We start from the raw sequence: 23490 nt of genomic DNA, 5'->3' as shown, positions 1-23490 counted from the left end.
GTCACTTTAAATCTCTTGGCAGTGCCCACACTGCATGGGTGCTGGTGTCTTCTCACCAAGTGTCAGTTCACAGAATCATCAGGTCAGTAACAAAGCCAAGAAGCCAACTAGGGGATATGGGCAGGCTATGAGAATACATGCCTGCTGTCTTCAGAGAACACCTGCTATAGGTAAGTATCTTTGCCTTCTCCAAGAACAAACAAGCATAATATTCTCACAGGTGGGACTCCCAAGCTGCCAGGATCATATCTCTGGAAAAGATTAAATATTGATTTACAGGGGCCTGGCAAAATCCAACAGGGTTGGAGGAAAAGTTGGCTTTAAGTAAAGAATAGATTTTGCATAACTACTTGCCCAAGTTGTCTCTTCTGGAATTGTGTTCAAAACATTAGTGAGAAGTAAATGTACAGATTGAAAATGAGCTAGATATAGCTCATATAATGTGGGTTGACACACAAGCTTGTAGCGCCAACCTAGCCTGAATATATGTAAAGGAGATAGAGTCTGCTAGCCAAGTGGAGACAGTTCTTTTGGATATAGCAACTCCTAACCTATTAGAATCAAAGGAAACAAAGAACTGGAGGACCCTCTATGTGTCTTAGAGAGGTCCAGATAGTATCTCAGAGCACATTTAAAGTGTGAAGGACTGCTTTTCCAGGATGGGAATTTGGATTTGTAAAGAAAACAGGTAAAATGATGGATTGGTTGAGATGGAAGTCTGAAACTATTTTAGGATAGAATTTTGAATGTGTTCATAGAACCTTGTAGAGGAAGGATCTGATACAAGGGCTTGAAGTTCACTAACCCAGCATGCAGATGTGAGGGCTATGAAGAAAATGACTTTACAAGTGAGTAGGTTTAAGAGAGCAAGATATAAGTGGCTCAAAGGGAGATTTCATAAGAGCAGAGAACCCTGTTAAGATCGCAAGCGAATGGAGGAGGTTTCTTAGGTGATTTTGTGTGGAAAAGGCCTTTCATGAAACAGGCTACTAAAGGATATACAGAAAGTGGTTTGTTGTTCAGGCAGGAATGAAATGCACCGATAGCACCTAGATGAACTCTAACCAAACTGGATTTTAGATCAGAATTAGAGAGGTAGAGAAGGTAGTTGAGGATAGATGGAAGTAGATGCGAGACAGGCTCCAGAGAACATAATGCACACCAGGAAGAGAAGTGTGCCAACATGAAGTGAAAACAGTGCTGAGTGAAGGTTTCCTTGATGCTTCAATGACAGCTGATACTGCAGCCTAGAGGCAGAAAGTATTAATGTGTTCAGTGAAAGAAACCATGCTGTTAGTGCTAACAAGCTGGGGTTGGGATGGGATGAAGCAAGGACCCTTCATTTTGAGTTAGGAATGTTGGAATTTTTTCTTTTTTATTTCAATTCATCTTCTCTGCTTTTCTACCCTTTCTATTTCTTTTCTTAGCAATTTCAAATACTCTGAATTCTTCTTACTAATCTACTATATGCAAATAACAGCAATTATGGTTTCTTTTGTTTCTACATCACTATTTCTTATTCAATTTTTATGTATTTGAACTGCTTTCTGTATATTACTTATAATATTCAATAAAATTAATGAACTAAAAAAAAAGGAATGTTGGAAAACGTTGCAGATTCTATTGTTTCCTGATTATGAGCTCTAGGAGGGGTAGAAATCAAAACTACTGTGGCCAAAAGGGGTACTATGAGGATTATGTGCCTTGATCTCGGCAATGTTTGAGTAGAGTTTTCCCTATAAGAGGGATTGGAGGAAATGTGTAGACTTGTCCTCCCAGTAAGTAGAAAGGTGTCTGATGCAATGCAATTGGGGGAATAGGAGGGCATGATAAAAAAACCCATAAACATCCAAAAAGCATCCTAAATTAGCACTTAGATGTCCTAATTGCCAGGACGTCAAAGTGCCAAAAATCAAAATTAACTTTTTGTATGTCTAGCAAGGTATTCCAGCCTCTGTATGTTCAGAGCATGAGATGGGCGAGGTGGAGGCATGTTATGGGCGTGCTTTGGGCAGTGTCAAGGGCAGGTTACACATGGACGTCTTGCAGTGATAATCGAACATTTTGCTAGACATCCTGGACAGAACTTATACATGTGGAACTAGACCTTTTTTTAGAAGGGTCTAAGTGCCACAAAGGTGCCCAAACTGATCAGATGACCACTGCACACATCAAGGTAAGACACCCCAACACACCCCCTAGGGAGAACACTGAACATGAATAGGGATGGAGGACTGGTAGACCCTGATCGATTTTCAGAAGGTTGTGTTCATGAGGAGCTAGCTAAAATAAATGTAGACAAAGCGATGGGGAGTGGTACCGGAGGACTGGAGAAGGGTGGATATTGTCCCTCTTCACAAAAGTGAAGTAAGGAAGAAGTAGGGAATTACAGGCCGGTAAGTCTTACTTCTGTGGTAAGCAAATTAATGGAAACACTTTTAAAACAGAAAATGGTGACATTTCTGGAATCCTGTGGATTACAGGACCGGAGGCAACATGGATTCACTAGAGGAGGTCTTGTCAGACAAATCTGATTAATTTCTTTGATTGGGTGACCAGAGAATTGGTTAGAGGGTGTGCGCTAGATGTGATGTATTTAAATTTTAGCAAAGCCTTTGACAGTGATCCATACAAATGTCTAATAAATAAACTGCGTGCCCTCTGGATAGGTCCCAAAGTGACGGGTTGGGTCAGGAACTGGTTGAGTGGAAGGCAACAGAGGGTAGTGATCAATGGAGATCATTCTGAGGACAGGGATGTTACCAGTGGTGTGTTTCAAGGTTCTGTTCTTGGGCCTATTCTTTTTAACATTTTTATAAATGATATTGCTGCAGGGATGTCGGGTAAGATTTGCCTCTTTGTGAATGATACCAAAATTTGCAATAGAGTAGACACCCAGGATGGTGTGAATAACATGAAGAAAGACCTGGCGAAGCTTGAAGAATGAACTGAAATTTGGCAGCTAAAATTTAATGTCATGAAATGCAAGGTCATGCATTTGGGCTGCAAAAACCTGAGGGAACAGAACAGTTTAGGGGGGTGAAGAACTTAAGTGCACGACAGAAGAGCAGGACTTGGGTGTGATTGTATGTGATGATCTTAAGATGGCCAAACAGGTTGAAAAGGTGACGGTGAAAGCTAGAAGGATGCTAGGGTGCATAGAGAGAGGTATGGCCAGTAGGAAAAAGGAGGTATCGATACCCCTGTATAAGTCTCTGGTGAGACCTCATTTAAAATGTTGTATACAATTCTGGAGGCTGCACCTTCAAAAAGACATAAAAAGGATGGAGTCAGTACAGAGGAAGGCTACTAAAATGGTGCATGGTCTTCATCATAAGGTGTATGGGGACAGACTTAAAGATCTCAATCTGTATAATTTGGAGGAAAGCGGGAGAGGGGAGATATGATAGAGATGTTTAAATACCTACATGATGTAAATGCACATGAGTTTAGTCTCTTTCATTTCAAAGAAAGCTCTGAAATGAGAAGGCATAGGATGAAGTTAAGAGGTGATAAGCTCAGGAGTAATCTAAGGAAATACTTTTTTACAGAAAGGGTGGTAGATGCATGGAAGTGTCTCCCAGTAGAGATAGTGGAGACAGAGACTGTGTCTGATTTCAAGAAAGTCTGGGATAGTCATGTGGAATCTCAAAGAGAGGAAGCAATAATGGTTACTGTGGATGGGCAGACTGGATGGGCCGTTTGGCCTTTATCTGCCATTATGTTTCTATATTGCAAATATTTTGGCCCCAATTCTTTAGAAGTTGCCTACTCTAATTGAGCAATATGCTTAGTCAGTGCTGATACTGGCACTCAACACCTCACAATTGAAATTGAAAGTTAGGCGCCTAACTTGAAAATCTTGAGTCTATAAAAAGCAGGTGTCTAGCCCAAAGCACCTATACTAAAAGAGGGTGTGGTTAGGGGGCGTATCATGGACATATTCTTGAGCTAGGTGTCTCTATCTGAATCAGGTACCATTAGGTTCCGATAATGGTGCTTAACTTTAGGCATAGAAAACCCTGGCATAAATTGGGGACACCTAAGGATGCTGAGCGCCACATAAGCACACTTAGGTGATGCTGAGCATAATTCTATCATGGGCGCCCAAGATTTATAGAATTGGTGCCAATGTTGGCACCTAACTTTAAGCAGACTTTGTAGAATCTGGGCTTATAGGTCCTCCAGGGACAGGGAAATGTACCTAAACTCACCTTCAGGTACTATGGAGAAAGGTGAGAGATAAATCTAAATAAATATACAACTACCAACACACACACACAGATATAGAAAGGTAGGCATACATTCAGTTGTAACCATAAAAAAATACATACTTTGTTCATATTCAGAAACTTTAAAGTTTTATTTTCAAGCAACTTCTCTTATTTTGTGCACAGGACATGTATTTCTAAAATGGGACCTTTGATGATAATATATAACAGGAGGCATAATATATTGACCTTCCTGCCCCCCTTTCTATAATAAATGTAGGGGGAATTGTATATATTTCAGTGAAGTAATAGTAAAGCATGTTTTTTTTCCCCAAGTGTGGAAATTACAGGTCTTTGGCAGCTTGTTACAATCAGGTAGATGATAAAAGATAAATACTTGCCCATTGTTTCTTACCATGGTTGCACACACCAATATTCATAACGCCTGAGCCATAGCAGTTGCCTGCTGGGACACAGAATCCAGCATTATCTGGGTTTACAGTCAGGTTTGCAAGTATCTTTGATGGTAGAATAAACCGGTAAGCTGTGATGCCCTTGATGCTTTGAGAATTTTGATAAGTCATATATACTGATCTGCAAAAAATAGACAATGTACTAACTGAATCTGGAAGAACAGTAAGGCAGACATAGTAAAAGCAGATGCTGTTTTTTGGCAAGAAAAGTGTAGTTGCTTACCTGTTAAGGGGATTCTCTGTAGACAACAGAAAAAGCATAGTTACTTAATGTAGCAGGTGTTATTCAGGGACAGCAGGCAGATATTCTCACATGTGGGCGACATCATCCAAGGAGCCTGGTACAGACAGTGGTAAAGTGTATTGTCACTTTAAGCTTTTAGCAAAGCTTCGAGACTGCCAGCACCGCACATGTGCGAGTACCATCCTGCCTGACACCGGCTCGCGAGGTAGTCAGTTCTATGCCCAAGTGAAGAAACCAACTAGGGGCGGTGGGCAGGTTGTGAGAATCCAGCTGAGAGGAGTACTCATGCCAGCTATGTGTAATGATTAAGTTAATTAAAAATATCGTGCCCTGAAGCAGTTCCTGCATACGAAACATCCATGTCGGCGGCGGTGTATTCTGTGATGTTTGGTATTAGTTGAGCTTTATGCCATGCTGGAAACATTCAGATAAGTTATAAATTTTCAAAAATCTTGCCAGTTAAAGTTGATATATTTAATATTTATCAAGAAGATGCATTAAATAATATATGTCTTGAGCGACTTGTGTCGGTTAGAAACATGGGCGGAGAAATGGCAGATGAAGTTCAATGTGGAGAAATGCAAGGTAATGCATTTAGGCAATAAGAATAAGGAATACGAGTATACAATGTCAGGTGCAACTCTGGGGAAGAGTGAACAAGAAAAGGACCTGGGTGTACTGATAGATAGGACCCTGAAGCCGTCGGCACAATGCGCGGCAGCGGCAAAGAAGGCAAATAGAATGTTGGGCATGATAAAGAAAGGAATCTCGAGTAGATCGGAGAAAGTTATAATGCCGCTTTATAGGGCAATGGTCAGACCACACTTGGAATACTGCGTCCAACATTGGTCTCCCTACCTAAAGAAGGATATAAAACTGCTGGAGAGGGTGCAGAGACGAGCAACAAAACTGGTGAAGGGTATGGAGAAACTGGAATACGAGGATAGACTTATAACACTAGGATTGTTCTCCCTTGAGAAAAGGAGACTGCGTGGGGATATGATCGAGACCTTCAAAATACTGAAAGGAATCGACAAAATAGAGCAGAGAAGATTATTTACATTGTCCAATTTGACACGGACTAGAGGACATGTAATGAAGCTAAGGGGGGACAGGTTCAGGACTAATGTCAGGAGGTTCTGCTTCACTCAGAGAGTGGTTGACGCCTGGAATGCCCTCCCAGAGGAGATTATTGCGGAATCGACCGTCCTAGGCTTCAAGAGCAAACTAGATGCATATCTCCTTAAGAGAGGCATATAAAGATATGGTGGACTATAAATTACGCCAGGTGTACACCTGGCAGGGCCTCCGCGTGTGCGGATCGCCGGACTTGATGGACCGAAGGTCTGATCCGGAGATGGCAGCTCTTATGTTCTTATGTCTGAGCTGATGAGGAAGCATAGCGGCTTGTAACTCCATAAAACTTTTTGCGCCATGGAGTGCCGCTTCTGAAGGCTCAATAAGCATTTATTCATTTAGAGGTTGATTATTCAGCACTACTATTTGCTGTGCTAAAGACTATTTATGCAAATATGATTGGTTTGCATTTTTGACTAATACTGGTGATACATTTTGGCATTGTCTGCATGAGGCATAAGTGTATAGGGAAGAAGACCAACTTTATTAGTGCAAGCTCACCCATTAGAGACAAAGGGCTCTTTTTACGAAAGTGCGTTAGGGCCTTAACGCACAGAATAGCGCGCACTAGCCACTACCGCCTCCTCTTGAGCAGGTGGTAGTTTTTTGGCTAGCATGCGCTAAAAACGCTAGCGCACCTTCATAAAAGGAGCCCAAAGATAGATGTTGCCATTTCTTACACAGGGATCTGATTTTATCAATAGTGGTGACTATCTTTATAATTGTGTAATTTCTGATGATCACAGTTAAGGACAATTCTTAAATATTTGAGCATGCCTTTAAGCAATGACTACCCCTAAGGCATCATTGCCAAGGTTCATGTTTTGAGGAATCTAGGCTTAGGGCTTCAGTTTTGTCATAATTAATTTTTAATTCTGTAAAGGTCCCAAATGAATCCATGGAAGACAAAAGTTTCTTCATATTCTAACATAGTAACATAGTAGATGACGACAGATAAAGATTCGAATGGTCCATCCAGTCTGCCCAATCTGATTCAATTTAAATTTTTTTTTTTTTCTTCTTAGCTATTTCTGGGCAAGAATCCAAAGCTTTACCCGGCACTGTGCTTGGGTTCCAACTGCCGAAATCTCTATTAAGACTTACTCCAGCCCATCTACACCCTCCCAGCCATTGAAGCCCTCCCCAGCCCATCCTCCACCAAACGGCCATACACAGACAAAGACTGTGCAAGTCTGCCCAGTACTGGCCTAGTTCAATATTTAATATTATTTTCTGATTCTAAATCTTGTGTTCATCCCACGCTTCTTTGAACTCAGTCACAGTTTTACTCTCCACCACCTCTCTCGGGAGCGCATTCCAGGCATCCACTACCCTCTCCGTAAAGTAGAATTTCCTAACATTGCCCCTGAATCTACCACCCCTCAACCTCAAATTATGTCCTCTGGTTTTACCATTTTCCTTTCTCTGGAAAAGATTTTGTTCTACATTAATACCCTTCAAGTATTTGAACGTCTGAATCATATCTCCGCTGTCTCTCCTTTCCTCTAGGGTATACATATTCAGGTCTTCCAGTCTCTCCTCATACGTTTTCTGGTGCAAGCCTCCTATCATTTTCGTCGCCCTCCTCTGGACCGCCTCAAGATCATATCATCCACAAACATACTTATATGGAACTCTTTGTTCCCTACTTTTATGCCCTCTAAAGTTGGGTTATTTCTGATTTTCACTGCCAAAGTTTCAAGTGAGAGGAGAATCAAGAGAGACAATGGACATCCCGGTATTGTGCCCTTCGTCAACTCAAATGGTTCTGTCAAACAGCCATTAACTAAAAGCTGGGCCATTGATGTGGTGTAGAGAATCTTCAATTCACAAAAGATCCTGTTATTGCATATTTTTCCAACATCCAAAATAAATGCCTCTAAGATACTACATCAAAGACTTTATCTATGTCCAGACTGAATCACTGTTAGAGTTTTCAGTAGATTCATGGATGCATATTGTCCTGGCATAAAGCCCACTTGGTCCTCGAACATAACATAAAACATAACATACAATCGGGCATCTATACCGCATAACCATAGAGTTTTATGCGGCTCACAAAAGATTAATTAAAGAAAAAAATAGAGGAATCAGAGAAAGACTAATTGGTTATAAATTTTGAAAAAAGAAGTTTTTAATTGACTTATGAAATTTAAATAAGAATATGATGTTATCATGAGATGCCGCTTAAAAGGAGAGTGTACGATCGTGATATTTCTTACTTTTACAGCCCTTAACAGGTGGAAATGTGAAAAGGGCATGAGATCTTCTGCTAATCCTCTGCTATTCCTCTGAGCAGTCATAACGAATATATTAGCCAAATATAAAGGAACCTGACCAAAAGCGACTTTATAATATACACAGCCCAGTTTAGAAATTATATGGGCCTCTATCGGAAGCCAATGCAGCTCCCGATAAAAGGGAGTTACATGGTCAAATTTCTTTAAACTGTAAATAAGTCTTACCGCGTTGTTCTGAATGAGTCTCAATTTGGTAGAAAGTTATTGAGTCTAGTTAGGATATTAGCTAATAGTTTCATATTCTGAATCAATAAGGATATGGGATAATAAGAACCTACTCGGTCTATAGGTCTACTAGGTTTCAGTAAAATCACTATTATGTGTCAATCCAGGGGGAATTCCCTGAAGCAAACCAGAGAACATGTTTTGTGAAGGAGTGATGAGGTTTTTTTTGTTCAAGGTTTTACAGAACCATCTGGTCCTTTGAATTTCTCCCCATTATACAGTAATTCTATAAATGATGACTAAAGTTAGGCGCCTAGCCGATCTAAATGTCTAACTTTTTTAATTGGTTCAATCGGTGCTATTAATTGAACAGTGCCATGATAAACCAATTTTTAAAAATAATTTTTGGGCAGGCGCCTGCCTGAAAGGTTAGCGTGGTTAGGAGCAGAGTTTAGGTGTGGATTGTGTTAGGCGCCTACCTTAGATGCAAATTTTTTAAGTCAAGAAAACCCTGGCCTAATATATCAGTGCCTAAATTTTTGATGCCAGTAGATGCGATTCTATAAATTGCACCTAACTTTGAATGACACACTGTAGGTGCCATTTTCCTAGGCACCTAACGAGATAGACGCCATTTATAAAATTAGGTCCTAAGTGCTTGAGGGTTAGATGCACTAAACACAGTCGCTAAGACCGTGTGAGTTGGCCGATTCTGGAACAGTGACTGATGTTCCACCAAGTTCTATGCAAATGATTTGCACAGAGGTTTGCTGTAATCTGTCAGACCAGTCGCTCTGAGAGCAACTGCACACATGGGCAGAGCTAGTTTGGGGAAGTCCGAACAGCTGAGCGGCAGAGGAAGCCTCAAAGCAGCCTCCTGCCACTCAGCTGTTGGTGCTTTTTCTATTTTCTTTATAAGTTTAATTATAATTTACAAGCATAACACTTGATACAGAAACATGGCAATTAAACATCTTAGAGGACATCTTTACATACTTTCCTCCCAAAAGAGGAAATAAAGCAACAAATAATAAGCCTCCTTAGACCATTATAATATTCAGGAGAGGGTCATCATAACATGGAAAAAATTTAGGAAATAAAATTAAGGAAAAAGCAAAAAAAAAAAAAAAAAAAAAGGAATCCCTTTGAATTCAAATTCTTAATTCACTCCTTAGTTGACTCTGTAGCTCTTATGATCTTCTTCATATCTAGAAAGGTTCTCAGATATTGTGGTTTAAAAAATAAATACTTCAAACCCATATATTTTACAACACACTTACAAGGGTAAGCTAGCAAGAACACAGCCCCCATAGATCTAGTCTCTTCCTTCATGGCCAGAAACCCTTTCTTTTTATCCTGCGTAGATTTTGTTACGTCAGGGTATGGTCCAAATTTTTTGGCTGTAATAGTGCAATTGTGAATTACAAAAATATTGTTTCATGACCAAATTTAGATCATTTTAAAATACAAAAGAGACCAGTAATGTGGATCTATCAGTTATAATTGAAGTAGACTCTTCCAATATAGTGGATAAGTCCTGCAAGATATTTCCATTCACTTGAGGTTGAGCCACATTCTCTATTTCAGGAAGTGACCCCAATTTCTTTGAAGATACAGTCGACTCTACCTAAGTGCACGTCGGTTAGCGCACGCTTCGATTATCCGCAGCCTACCAGCGTGGCCTTGCTTTTTTACACTAAAGTCAATGGACGTAAACTCTGGATAATTGCAATTCTGATAAGCACACAATCCGCTTATGCGCACTGATGTTATAGGTCCCACCTCTATTCGTTCACGATACGTTCACTCTGGTTAAAAGCAATCATGTTCTCACGTGGATGAGCCATGTGTTTCGGAACAGTAGTCTAGGCCTGGCCAGGTATTCGAACTTTCGGAACTGCACCATGGCATTGTGTGGACAAAAATCATTGTCTTTGGCTGAACATGTCGATGTCTTAAAGAGACTTGACCAACGGGAGAGTCAGGTTTCTATTGCAAAACATTACAGCGTTCATTCTAGCCAGATTTCTCAGATTTACAAAAAAAAAGTAAGCCATATTGAAAGACTGGCAAAACAACAGCAATCCTACCAGAAAACGAAAAAGAATTGAGAAGGCTGGAGACGTTGAACAGGCATTGCTGTGATGGTTTACTGAAGCTAGAAGTTGACAACTACCAATCAGTGGGCTTCTGCTGATGGAGAAAGCAGCAAAGCTATCCGAAGAACTGGGCTTAGAAGACTTCAAAGCAACAAACGGATGGCTAGAGAGGTGGAAAGTTCATAACAGCATAAAATTTAAGAAGCAGTATGGCGAAAAACAAGTCACGGATGAGTTTGGTGCAGAAAGATGGGTCATGGAAGTGTTGTCATCAGTCATTGGTGGATATGAACCATGTGACGGACCTGTACTGGCATGCCATCCCTGACGGAACACTGGCTTTTAAACGTAGCAAAACTGTTGGCTTCAAGGTGTCAAAGAAACGATTGACATTGTTGCTCAGTTGCAATATGGATGGTAGTGAAAAGCTCAAGGCACTGGTGATTGGGAAGAATCGAAATCATCGGTGCTTCAAAAACATTAAACACCTGCCTGTTGAATATGAAAGCAATAAAAATACATGGATGATTGCGACACTGTGGATTGAATGGTTGCAGAAGCTTGACAATCTGATGAGAAGGCATAAGAGGCACATTGTAATGCTGTGTGATAACTATGCAGCACACAGCAATGACATACAACTAACCAACATCAAACTCGTATTTCTTCCGCCAAACACGACCTCTTTGATCCAACCAATGAACCAAGGGATAATCGCAAACTTCAAACGTCATTACAGGTCGCTCGTCCTAAGATATGTGATGGCAATGATTGATGCAAGCACGGAATCCAGCCCCCGAGCTGCTGAACTCGCGAGCAAAATGACGGTGCTTGACTGTCTTCACATGGTACGGGAGGCATGGAATCTCATCATAAACGATTTCAAATTGCTATTGACGGGCGAGCTTCATTTACACATCTGATGAGACAACTGAAGCTGAAACTTTGTCCACTGAACTCCCAGTTAGACTCTCGCCACAAGAGTTTGAGCTGTATGTCGTCATTGACAACGATATGCCCACATCATCTGACAGCACTAATTCCAATATCTGTACAGTCATAAAGGACACTACAGACAACCAAGAGTCTGATGAGGACGGAGATATTACTGCGGTCATCATGACTAATGAAACACCTGCAGATTGTTTTCTTTTTGGACGCGCTGAAGTCCCTACACATGCTGCGTTGTTATCTGGAGATAAATGGATGTCATAACTAAGGACAGTTTTACAGCATCAGTAGTCAGATACACTGCCTGAATCGTGCAATCTGCGTGCAGAAAACAATGACTGATTATTTGAGTAGAATGTTGGTTTAAAAAAAGGTTTTACAGTGTATTGCATTAGATGGAACAGTGCTGTTTCTATAACTGAACCGTGTTAAATTGTATTTGGTGTTTTTGCTAAATAAAAGTTTTTTTGCATTTGACTACAGTGTACTGTGATTTTTCATGACTAAAAAGTGGTACTCCTATTAAGCGCACATGGCGGTCTGGTTTGGAGGCCTTGAACTTAAGCGGAGTCAACTGTACAGGCAAATAATATACTTTATTCATAGGAGAAATATGGGATGAGGAGAAATTCAAAATCTCAACTAAGTATTTCTTAAATAAATCTACTAGAGTCGTAGTCACTATTTTTGGAAAATTCAGAACTCTTAGGGCTCCTTTTACTAAGGTGCGCTAGCCTTTTTTGCGCACGCACAAGATTAGTGCGCGCTAGCTGAAAAATTACCGCCTGCTTAAAAGGAGGCAGTAGCGACTAGCGCGAGCTAAAACCGCTAGCGCGCCTTTGTAAAAGGAGCCCTTAGGTTCAATCTCCAATTAAAGCTTTCAGTTTTTTGATACAAAGTATTATTATCCTTCATAAGGGATGAGGTCTGTTCCTTGAGTTAATATCTCCTTCAATTTGTTCATATTGTTTTAAATGTTCTTGCTTAATGTAATCCACAGATTATAAGAACATAAGAATTGCCACTGCTGGGTCAGACCAGTGGTCCATCGTGCCCAGCAGTCTGCTCACTTGGCGGCCCCCAGGTCAAAGACCAGTGCTCTAAATGAGTCCAGTCTCACCTGCGTACGTTCCAGTTTAGCAGGAACTTGTCCAACTTTGTCTTGAATCCCTGGGGGGTGTTTTCCCCTATAACAGACTCTGGAAGAGCATTCCAGTTTTCTACCACTCTCTTTCTACTTACAAGTAATGCTGTTTCTTGTGTGGATTTAGTTACTGCTTGATTAAATCCTTGAATTGCCTTCCAGATGGAGTCCCCTACAGCTATGTCTTCGTAAAGCTCTCTCAAGTGTTACCCAACTCTCCGAGCATGGCCCCATTGTCAGAGCACTCGAACGAAGCAACTTCCACTAAGCCAGAAATCTCTGCTTCAACCCATTCCACAGCCGGGCACGGAGGAGGATGAATCATCAGGGGAGAATGAAACATGGGACGTAACAGAAGGGGCTTTGTACTATTTTGCAGTTAGCACGTGGTAAACAAGGGTTAAGTGATTTTAGTATCAATAGGAGTGGCACAAGTGAAGAGTGGGCATGGAAGGTGTTTGGCAATTAACACTGTACTTACCGTGCATTAATTGCCTAACATAGAGTTACCATGGGATCACATACCACCTCCTATTTGCTTCTGTATTACCAGGGAGCAGGTTTCATACATTAATCTGAATGTAAATGCACAACCTGCAATAAAAAATAGTGGGAATGCCACTAATAGATGCCACACTAAATTTGCATTATCACATAGGTAAATCTTACAAATTTTACCACTGTATAGTAAAAGGACCACTAGTGATTACTTTACTCTGCAAGAGTCTAATTCTGGAAACAGTACCTGCTGCAGAAGATGCCTAGTGCGTGTCAATCACTGATAGGCAACACATCCAGAATCACATTTCTTCTACAGACAACTTAAATATGGCCAGCATTTTACAGGCCTACATTTAAGGCATCCGACTCGTGCTTATGAGAAGTGCCTAGGCATGCCTATGGATGCCTGAGGCCCCTTCCAGCGTAAACCATGTCTACGCCAGCCTTAGGTGTCCGTAGGCATGCCTAGACATAAGAACATAAGAACATAAGCAGTGCCTCCGCCGGGTCAGACCATAGGTCCATCCCGCCCAGCAGTCCGCTCCCGCGGCGGCCCGAACAGGTCACGGCCTGTCTGAGTCACCAGAAGGGGCCCCCTTGCCACCTTGGTTTCCCATTGAGTCCTATCTTCCCATCGAAGTCCTAACCCTCCGGTCTTGCACATGCACGACCTGGTTGGATTTCTATACTTATTACCTAGTTAGCTTTCTATAACTGTGTTACATCCCAGCACCTCTCTCAGTATCCCATGATCCCCCTATCCCTCAGGAATCTGTCCAATCCCTGTTTGAATCCTTGTACCGTACTCTGCCTGATCACTTCCTCCGGTAGCGCATTCCAAGTGTCCACGACCCTTTGTGTGAAAAAAAACTTCCTTGCATTTGTTCTGAACCTATCTCCCTTCAGTTTTTCCGAATGCCCCCTCGTGCCTGTTGACCCCTTCAGCCTGAAGAATCTGTCCCTATCCACCCTCTCTATGCCCCTCATGATCTTGAAGGTCTCTATCATATCTCCCCTGAGCCTCCTTTTTTCCAGAGAGAAGAGCCCCAGCCTATCCAACCTCTCGGCGTACGGGCAGTGTTCCAGCCCTCTTACCAGTTTCGTTGCTCTCCTTCGGACTCTCTCAAGTACCGCCATGTCCTTCTTGAGGTACGGCGACCAATATTGAACGCAGTATTCCAGATGTGGACGCACCATCGCTCGATACAATGGCATGATGACTTCCCGCGTCCTGGTTGTTATGCCCCTCTTTATGATGCCCAGCATCCTGTTGGCTTTTTTCGAGGCTGCTGCGCACTGTGCAGATGGCTTCAGTGATGCATCCACCAGCACACCCAAGTCTCTCTCAAGACTGCTGTCTCCCAACAATGCCCCTCCCAATTTGTAGTTGAACAACGGGTTCTTTTTCCCTATATGCATGACCTTGCATTTTTCCACGTTAAAGCGCATTTGCCATTTGTTTGCCCAGTCTTCCAGCTTGTCCAGGACCCTTTGCAGGTCCTCACACTCCTCCCTGGACCTAACTCTGCCGCACAGTTTGGTATCGTCTGCAAATTTTATAACCTCGCACTTTGCCTCCTTTTCCAGGTCATTGATAAATATGTTGAAAAGTAACGGCCCCAGCACCGATCCCTGTGGCACACCGCTCGTGACTCCCTGCCAGTCAGAGTATTGTCCCTTTACTCCGACCCTCTGCAGTCTACCCGACAACCAGTGCTCGATCCATCTGTGCACATCCCCTCCCACCCCGTGGTTCCACAGCTTCCTAAGCAGCCTTTCATGTGGCACCTTGTCGAAAGCCTTTTGAAAATCAAGGTAAATGATGTCTATAGGTTCCCCAATGTCCACCCGACTGCTTATTCCCTCAAAGAAGTACAGAAGGTTCGTTAAGCATGACCTTCCCTTACAGAATCCATGCTGGCTTGTTCTCAGTAGGCCATATCTCTCGATGTGCTCGCAAATACCGTCCTTGATCATAGCTTCCACCATCTTCCCTATAATTGAAGACATTTCTGTACGTTTGCTAATGCCTACACTGTAGGCGTCCTTCACCCCATCAATTAAAAAAAACGTGTGTCCCAATTGGTCCATTAGACGGCAGTAGGACACCCATCGCCGCCTACAATGGGGACACAATTTTTAGAATCAGGCCCCAAATGTCTTCACAGGATTGGTAACCTCAAAAAGTAGTGCTCAGGAAACCTTACACACTCCAATGGGAATTCAGATTCCACTGTACTCAGAACAAGTCAGTGGTGTTGGAATTCTTCACCATTCCCTTTACATGGAGAGTGAAAAATATTTTTTGTGGAGAAACAATTTTGTTCTTTTTTTTCTTTTTATCTTTTTACATCCTTGTATATTCTACACCCCAATAACTTATAATAGCTTAAAAAGCATATATATCGAAAAGGAATTAAAAGTGTATCACTTAGCTTAAGATCCTTATTGGATCCTTATCTTAAAGTGATACACTTTTAATTCCTTTTCGATATATATGCTTTTTAAGCTATTATAAGTTATTGGGGTGTAGAATATACAAGGATGTAAAAAGATAAAAAGAAAAAAAAGAACAAAATTGTTTCTCCACAAAAAATATTTTTCACTCTCCATGTAAAGGGGAAGGGGAACCGATAAGGATCTTAAGCTAAGTGATACACTTTTAATTCCTTTTCGATATATATGCTTTTTAAGCTATTATAAGTTATTGGGGTGTAGAATATACAAGGATGTAAAAAGATAAAAAGAAAAAAAAGAACAAAATTGTTTCTCCACAAAAAATATTTTTCACTCTCCATGTAAAGGGAATGGTGAAGAATTCCAACACCACTGACTTGTTCTGAGTACAGTGGAATCTGAATTCCCATTGGAGTGTGTAAGGTTTCCTGAGCACTACTTTTTGAGGTTACTATTTTCTCATATTTTGTTGTGAGTCATAAAAGTTTGGCAGATGGTTCACAGGATTGGGCCACAGTATTTCATCTACTTCAGTATTACACTCTAATTTCTAAGGGCTCCTTTTATTAAGCTACGATAACGTTTTTAGCGCGCGCAGAATTTTAGCGAGCGCTAAACCCATGCTACGTGGCTAGAACTAACGCCAGCTCAATGCTGGCATTAGCGTCTAGCGCGTGCAGCAATTCTATGCGCGCTAAACATGTGCTAAAACCATTATCGCAGCTTAATAAAAGGAGCCCTAAATTATATGCTTTATAACAAGCTCTTTTAAACTGACAATTTTATAGCAGGATAACTTGGACAATGTCGAAACAATGCAATTTTTAATGTTATGCCCCTGCTTGTGTAACAAACTCAAAATGGAAATACAATTGAACAGCAGTACCTGATATTTCACAAACTGTTAAAAGCCCAGTTATTTGCTTTGGAATCTTCTTGAAAGTCAGGTGGTTGTTATTAGGTCAGATTCAGATATATTCTTTTTATGAGGATGGCTATGTTCAAGTTGATAGATGGTTATTATGATAGTTTTAAATTTCAGACATCACTTAGACCAGGATTCTCAAAAAACTGCATTAAAAAGTGACGATCTGCTAACGCAGCCATTTTGACAGCAAAAAAATGAGGTTGGTGGACAGCAGCGAAGATTCGCTAAAAAGGACCTGGGTGTACTGATAGATAGGACCCTGAAACCATCGGCACAATGCGCAGCAGCAGCAAAGAATGCAAACAGAATGTTAGGCATGATAAAGAAAGGAATCACGAGTAGATTGGAGAAAGTTATAATGCTACTTTATAGAGCAATGGTCAGACCAAACTTGGAATACTGTGTCCAACATTGGTCTCCCAACCTAAAGAAGGATATAAAACTGCTGGAGAGGGTGCAGAGACGAGCAACGAAGCTAATAAAAGGTATGGAGAACTTGGAATACAAGGAATGACTTAAGAGATTGGGATTGTTCTCCCTTGAGAATTTAGTCTTGGAGAATGAGATGTACAGTGTCTGCATCTATGAGACAAACTTGGTTCTTTTTGTTACATAGAGCATTTTGGACCCCAGTTAGATTACAAAAGTTGGATAGCTCTAAGTCTAATAGATGCTGGCATTGTAATCTGGAAGCAGGGACTCTAGATCATTTATTATACTTTTGTCCCTGTGTCATGGCCTTTTGGAAATCAATTTGGTCTCAAATTAATTGTTTATTAGAAAACCATGTAGCCCTATCATTTGATACAATCCTATTTGGGATGTCAATGAGAATAAAAAGTCAAATTTCATCAAATAATAATAAACTTTTATTAATAATGACAGGAGTCGCCATTCAACTTATTACCAGAAATTGGAAAAATTACACAAGACTTAATTACACCTTCTGGTGGAATTCGTTGTGCCATATATACAAAATGGAAAGAACAATTGCTATACAAAAAGGGAATTATAATAATTTTAAAAAGATTGGGGGGCCATTGACAACTTATTGTAATGATCAGACGCCTTTTTACATTGAAAGTATAACTATAATTATGGGAGGGGGTGGTATATAGTTATAATATAGGTTGAATCAATATCTATGAATATAGCACATGTATATTTTTTTGATTGCAATATTTGTGAAAAGGGAGATAATTTATGTATTTAAGATGACAATAGAAAGAATTTCAACTGATGTGTTTGATTCAATTGATGTAATATTGTGTACTTGATGGAAGATGAAAAATGAATAAAGAATTGGAAAAAAAAAAAAGAGAAAAGGAGACTGCGAGGGGATATGATCGAAACTTTCAAGATGCTGAAAGGAATCGACAAAATAGAGCAGGAAAAAAAATTATTTACAATGTCCAATGTGATACGGACAAGAGGACATGGACTAAAACTAAGGGGGAACAAGTCCAGGACAAATATCAGGAAGTTCTGCTTCACGCAACGAGTGGTGGACACCTGGAATGCTCTCCCAGAGGAGGTTATTGCAGAATCCACCGTTCTAGGATTTAAAAGCAAACTAGATGCACATCTCCTTACGAGAGGCATAGAGGGTTATGGGTGACTAAAATTACGCCAGATGTACACCTGGCTGGGCCTTCGCATGTGCGGATCGCCGGACTTGATGGGCTGAAGGTCTGATCCGGAGATGGCAGTTCTCATGTTCTTATAAATTTGCATGTGCCCATCGCTGGTGATAGCAATGGGCACATGCGCTAACCCCCCCCCAAAAAAAAATCTCTCCCATGTCACAAACAACCGCCCCTGCAGCAGGAGAGAATCAGCATCTCTCCCACTGCAAGAGGGGGGGGGGGGTTGCTGCCGCTGCAGGAGGAGGAGTTGTTTGTGGTGGGAGAGACTGGGCATCTCTCCCACTGCAGGGGGGTTTATTGGTTGGCAGCGGGAGAGAACTGGCCTCTCTCCCGCTTTTAGGGGGATCACCGCTGCTGCGGGGGGGGGGGGGGAGGATTGTGGCAGGAGAGATTGGGCATCTCTCCTGCTGCAAGGGGAATTGTTGGATGGCAGTAGGAGAGAATCGTCATCTCTCCCGCTGCAAAGGGGGGGGGAAGTTGCCACTGCTGCTGGGAAGGGGTGTTGTGATGCAAGGGGAGAGAATGAGCATCTCTTCCACTGCATCACAACACGGCTTGTTAGCGGTGTCTGACACTGCCATGCCAGGGTTTAAAACAGTACAGTCAATGTACTGGCACCCCTGGACCAGTCCCTTATTTTTGTAGCTAAAAACCTAAGCTGCTTTTAGAAAATGGCTCGGCAATTTTTAGGAATCTACTGGAGGGCTCATTTCAATGCTGAAGAGTTCATTTGCACGTCATTATCGGAGACTGCTAGAAACCTCGCTACAGACAGAGATAATCCGCCACTAAAACGCATGCAGGCTAAACTGTCAGAAAACAGTTTAGAGACAGAGTTAAAGTTTTGAGAATCTGGGCCTGAGAAATTTATGGAAATTAGAAGTTGTGAACATTTTTAAGAAATAGTCATGAAAATTTGTTTTTGAAATGCATCTTATTCTTTTAATTTATATATATAATTTTACATAATTATATTTTTTTTGCAAACTGTTTAAAATCCTTTGTGATTATAGCTAATATAACAAATCTAATAACTGTAATGTCTAACATTAGGAACAGTTCTGCCATAAGATCAACTGTAAAGACCAGTAAGGTTTGTGTCAGTGGTGGTTCTACTTCAGTAGATATCAAATTATGACATAAGGAAAAATGTTTTTATGCAACAAGAACTGAACAGGTTTATCATCAGGTTCTAATGTTTGTGCTTTTCTTACCTGCAAATATCTGTCAAAAACATATAAAGAGTCTCCTCTTTGCTTATTAATGGGTGGAATGAATTCCCATCAGTTCCGTTTATCATATTGCATGTATCTGATGTCCACCAATTCAGTGTTCTTTCATAAAACAAACCATGAAAGAAAAAATTATTGAATATATCTATTTAAAAACTTATCACTATATCAGTTTTGAACAGCTATGATTATTTATTTATTAGGATATAGTTACCATCTTTTTGAATGAATGGACTCAATACAGTGTACAGTTTTGAACTAAATCCCATTTAAACAATCTAGGAGGCCATTTTCCCACAGCTGGAAATCTTTTTTGGGTGTCCCTCAAGGCTCCCCACTTTCTCCTATCCTATTCAATCTATTCATGAGCTCAATGGGTGGCATCAAGTTCACAAATGAAGAACTACTCACTTACGCTGACGACATCATCCTACTCACAATGCTAAAGCCAACTCCTCGAATGTCTCAGAAATAATATCAGAAGGAATAAATGAAATTTCCAGTTGGGCCAATAGAAATAAACTCAAGCTAACCACCACAAAAAAAACAAACTACTCTGGTTTCATATTACCCAACAGTCAGTCCCCAATTTAATAATTTTACCTCAATATATAAAAAACATCCAAGGTATTTGGAGTCATTGTTGACTCTACGCTTTCATACATACCCCAAATATATATATTTTTTTATTTATATTTATTTTTTCGCCCATCCTCCAAAGGAGCCTAGAACAGGTTACAGGAGTACATACACAATATAGGTCGAGACATGACATACATACAATTTTTGATAGTTTAAAACAACATCTGAGTTACAGTATGCAACAGTAATTACGTTTCATTAAGAGTAGCAACTGAGTGTCAGTGGGTCGGTAGAGGAGCTACTGCGTCAGAAAGTTGCTGGTCTTGTAAAGAGGAAGGTTTTCACAGTTTGTTTTAAAAGTTCTATAGTCTATCCTGCAATCTGATAAGAGTAGGAGCATTTGCGTTCTGTTTTGGTCTTTCGAGAGCGTCCAGGCAGTAGGGTCAGTAGTCTTTCTCTTTCGGATCTCAGTGGTCTGTTTGGGGCGTAGATTTGTAATTTTGTTTTCATATAGCCTGGTATCATCATGTGGAAGGTTTTGAAGGCAAGAATCAGGGCTTTGAAGATACAGCGTTTTGGGATGGGGAGCTAGTGCATGGATGCTAAAGCAGAGGTAATGTGGTCGCAGATGAAAAGTTTACGATTGATCCGACCCTTGTTTTACAAACATCACTTGCCATCTTAGTTCAAATACTCATCCTATCTCCTACTGCAACTCATTATACACTGATCTAAGCACCAAACTATACAGATTACAACTCATTCAGAACACAGCAATCAGATTGATCTTCAGGCTCAAGAAATTTGATGCAGTTACGGAACATTATCATAAACTACACTCCTGCTCCCATAATCTCCCATATCCCCTTCAAATTATCCTGCATTATATTCCACATACCAACACCAACACAACAATTAATCCTTCTGTTCTCAGAGCTACACCATACTTCACGTCTACCAGATTCCTACCAGATTATCCTGCACTGCCAAGATGATCCTTCGCTCACTAAAAGGAACCAAGTACAAATGCATATTCAACACTTTGTTCACCTACATCTCTGCCAAAAATTGGAAATCTGCCGCCAAGTACAAGAAAAGAATCCTTTTATCTAAAATTAAGAAGAAAACTGAAAACACTTCTTTACCAAAAGCCATTAGGATCAGTCACTTACCCTCGAATCAATATTTTTTAACAAATTCAGCATGTATAGGAGATTATAAATATAACCTGTTCTACTCTAAATAGTATGAAAGAGCTAGCACCAGAGATTATAGCGACCCTTGATTTGCACTTCCCGCAACTGATGTCTATTCATTGTAAGCTCCTCACGTATTGTATGGGCTCTTAACTTTGCAAATCACCTTGAACCTATATAGGCACAGTGGAGTCCATAAATTATAGATTAGATTTTGCAATATAAGTGAGACAATGTGCACTGCATCCCATTTTCAAAAGGATTCCAGGGGAGTCATTTTCTTCTGAAAACTAGCAAGCTTGTAGCACGTGTGCAAAAGTATCTAACTAGTTTCCACCTGCTGTCTGAGTGGATAACTAAATGGGAGCAAAACAGCATGCTTGCATTTCAAGCATTCCTGGAGGAATTCTACATACAGTATTTTACAAGTCTGCAAAATTCTGCATTCCATGCTGTAATTTTTTTGTGTAGAATTCCACTATCACAAAGGCCTGGCTTCATCCTGCTCCAAGCTTGATGCCTCCAACTTTCTCCTCGCTCAATAATCTCAGAGAGGAGGGACTTTTTTGTCACCTACAATTTTTTGAACTTACCTCCTTTTCTCCAGTTCAGCTAGAGTGGAAGATGGACAGCTATTGTCCCTGAACTAATACTGTTTTCTTTTTATTAAATTACCTTTGAGCGGATAGATAGGGGAAGATGAGGAACTGGGAAAGAAGAAGAAAAAGAGGGGGAAGGATGATTCTTTCACTCACCCAATGGCATTTCAACCTGCCATACCTCTTGTATCTTCCCTCACCATTCAGTGCTTCTGATCTGTTCGATCATTTCTGCCTTCCCACTTCCCATCACTCAGCTGGTTCCTTCCTCAACCCCCCCCCCCCCCCAATTTCTGGCTGCCTTAGAACTGCCATAATGTGAATAGTATTATAATGCTCTAATGAACAGAAATCTATCAAGGATAACATATTCCATGGGTTCACCACCAGATGTGTGGTTTATGATCATCAACCAGCAGGTGGAGATAGAAAGTACAGAACTGTGTTGAGCTAAGGACCCTGTGCAGCTCTCACAGTCCAGTATTTTTGTATCTCTACCAGGTGCTGTAAAGCTTCTGGCTTCAGGCCTACTCCCAAGCCAGTTGGTGGATGGTCCTCAACTGAGCTAAAAGGGGTTCTGAGCAATTCTCACTGCATTCTGTGAGGATACCTGGTATTCTGGGTTTCTTCCCCTTCTCCCTAATTCCTTCTCTGGTCGATTCTCCCCCCTGACTACCAACTACTGCTATGTCTCTGAGGAAAATGTTTACCTCTGTGTTGTGCCTTGTGCTATTCGTTTCCTTTAGGGCTTTAACCTAATTTTCCAGGGCCCTTATTCATTCCCTCACTGCTTTATTAATCGTGGCACTGGCTGAGGTAGTTAAAAGGCGTTATCTGCTGTGCCACAAAGTGCTCAGCTGTAGGCAAATTTGCTTCCTGCCAGGGGGAGGACTGAAGCATTTTTATTGCTAGAGGCAGTTGATACTTCTATGCAAATCATGGGAACAGTAGCCACGCTTATTTGGGGGCAATTTTTCCAAATGGGCTAGTTTTGCACATAATATGACAGGAGTGAATCTCACTCCTAAGCCAAGGAATGTGGAGAATGATCTCAGTCTCTCAAATTTACTGTTAATGCTTATTGTACTACTTGCATTGTGCCAAAGAGAGCTTTCTGGAGTTCATAAAATGTAACACATATGGGCAACTTATCCAGGTACATTTGGAAGTTCTTTTTGATCAAGCTTGTGGCACCCAAAACAATGGGAAATATTTCTGTATTTTTATGCTTTATTTTCTTGGTCTCAGACTGCATTTCTTGGTACTTACGAACTATAAGACCAAGGACCTCTCAACTGTATAAACTTTCTTTCCCTTCAATTAAGGGAATAAAGGCATTAGGTTATGTTTCTCGCTCCTCTGTATACATCTTTACTTCTATTTGGAACAAATTACCAGTTGAAATTAGATCTACTTTTTCTCTTTATGTCTTTAGAAAATATCTGAAAACTTTTCTCTTTCATAAAATTCTTACATAAATAATTTTATTTGAAGAAACTATTACAACTTCTTATTGTATAAACTGAGTCGAGCCTCTGTTGTTTGGAGAATGATCCGGTATATAAACTGAAAGATTGGATTGGATTTGAGGATTTTCCCTCTTTCCACACTGGGATTAACTGGGA

The 23490-nt window shown here is 40.8% G+C and overlaps 1 protein-coding gene across 1 annotated transcript in view; it reads right to left on the bottom strand.

The window, feature by feature from the left end:
- Positions 1-23490, bottom strand: part of SCARB2 (scavenger receptor class B member 2) — a 118069-nt gene that overhangs the window by 33207 nt on the left and 61372 nt on the right. Inside the window, exons 6-7 of the mRNA XM_033914397.1 lie at positions 19471-19590; positions 4627-4805 (exon numbers count right to left, since the gene is read on the bottom strand). Of these exons, the coding sequence (XP_033770288.1) occupies positions 4627-4805; positions 19471-19590 (299 nt within the window). The remainder of the gene's footprint in view (positions 1-4626; positions 4806-19470; positions 19591-23490) is intronic.

The sequence above is a fragment of the Geotrypetes seraphini genome, chromosome 1 (assembly GCF_902459505.1).
Source record: "Geotrypetes seraphini chromosome 1, aGeoSer1.1, whole genome shotgun sequence".
Classification (NCBI taxonomy): Eukaryota; Metazoa; Chordata; class Amphibia; order Gymnophiona; family Dermophiidae; genus Geotrypetes; species Geotrypetes seraphini.
The sequence above is the reverse complement of the archived record's forward strand: the minus strand, read 5'-3'. Positions and strand labels throughout refer to the sequence as shown.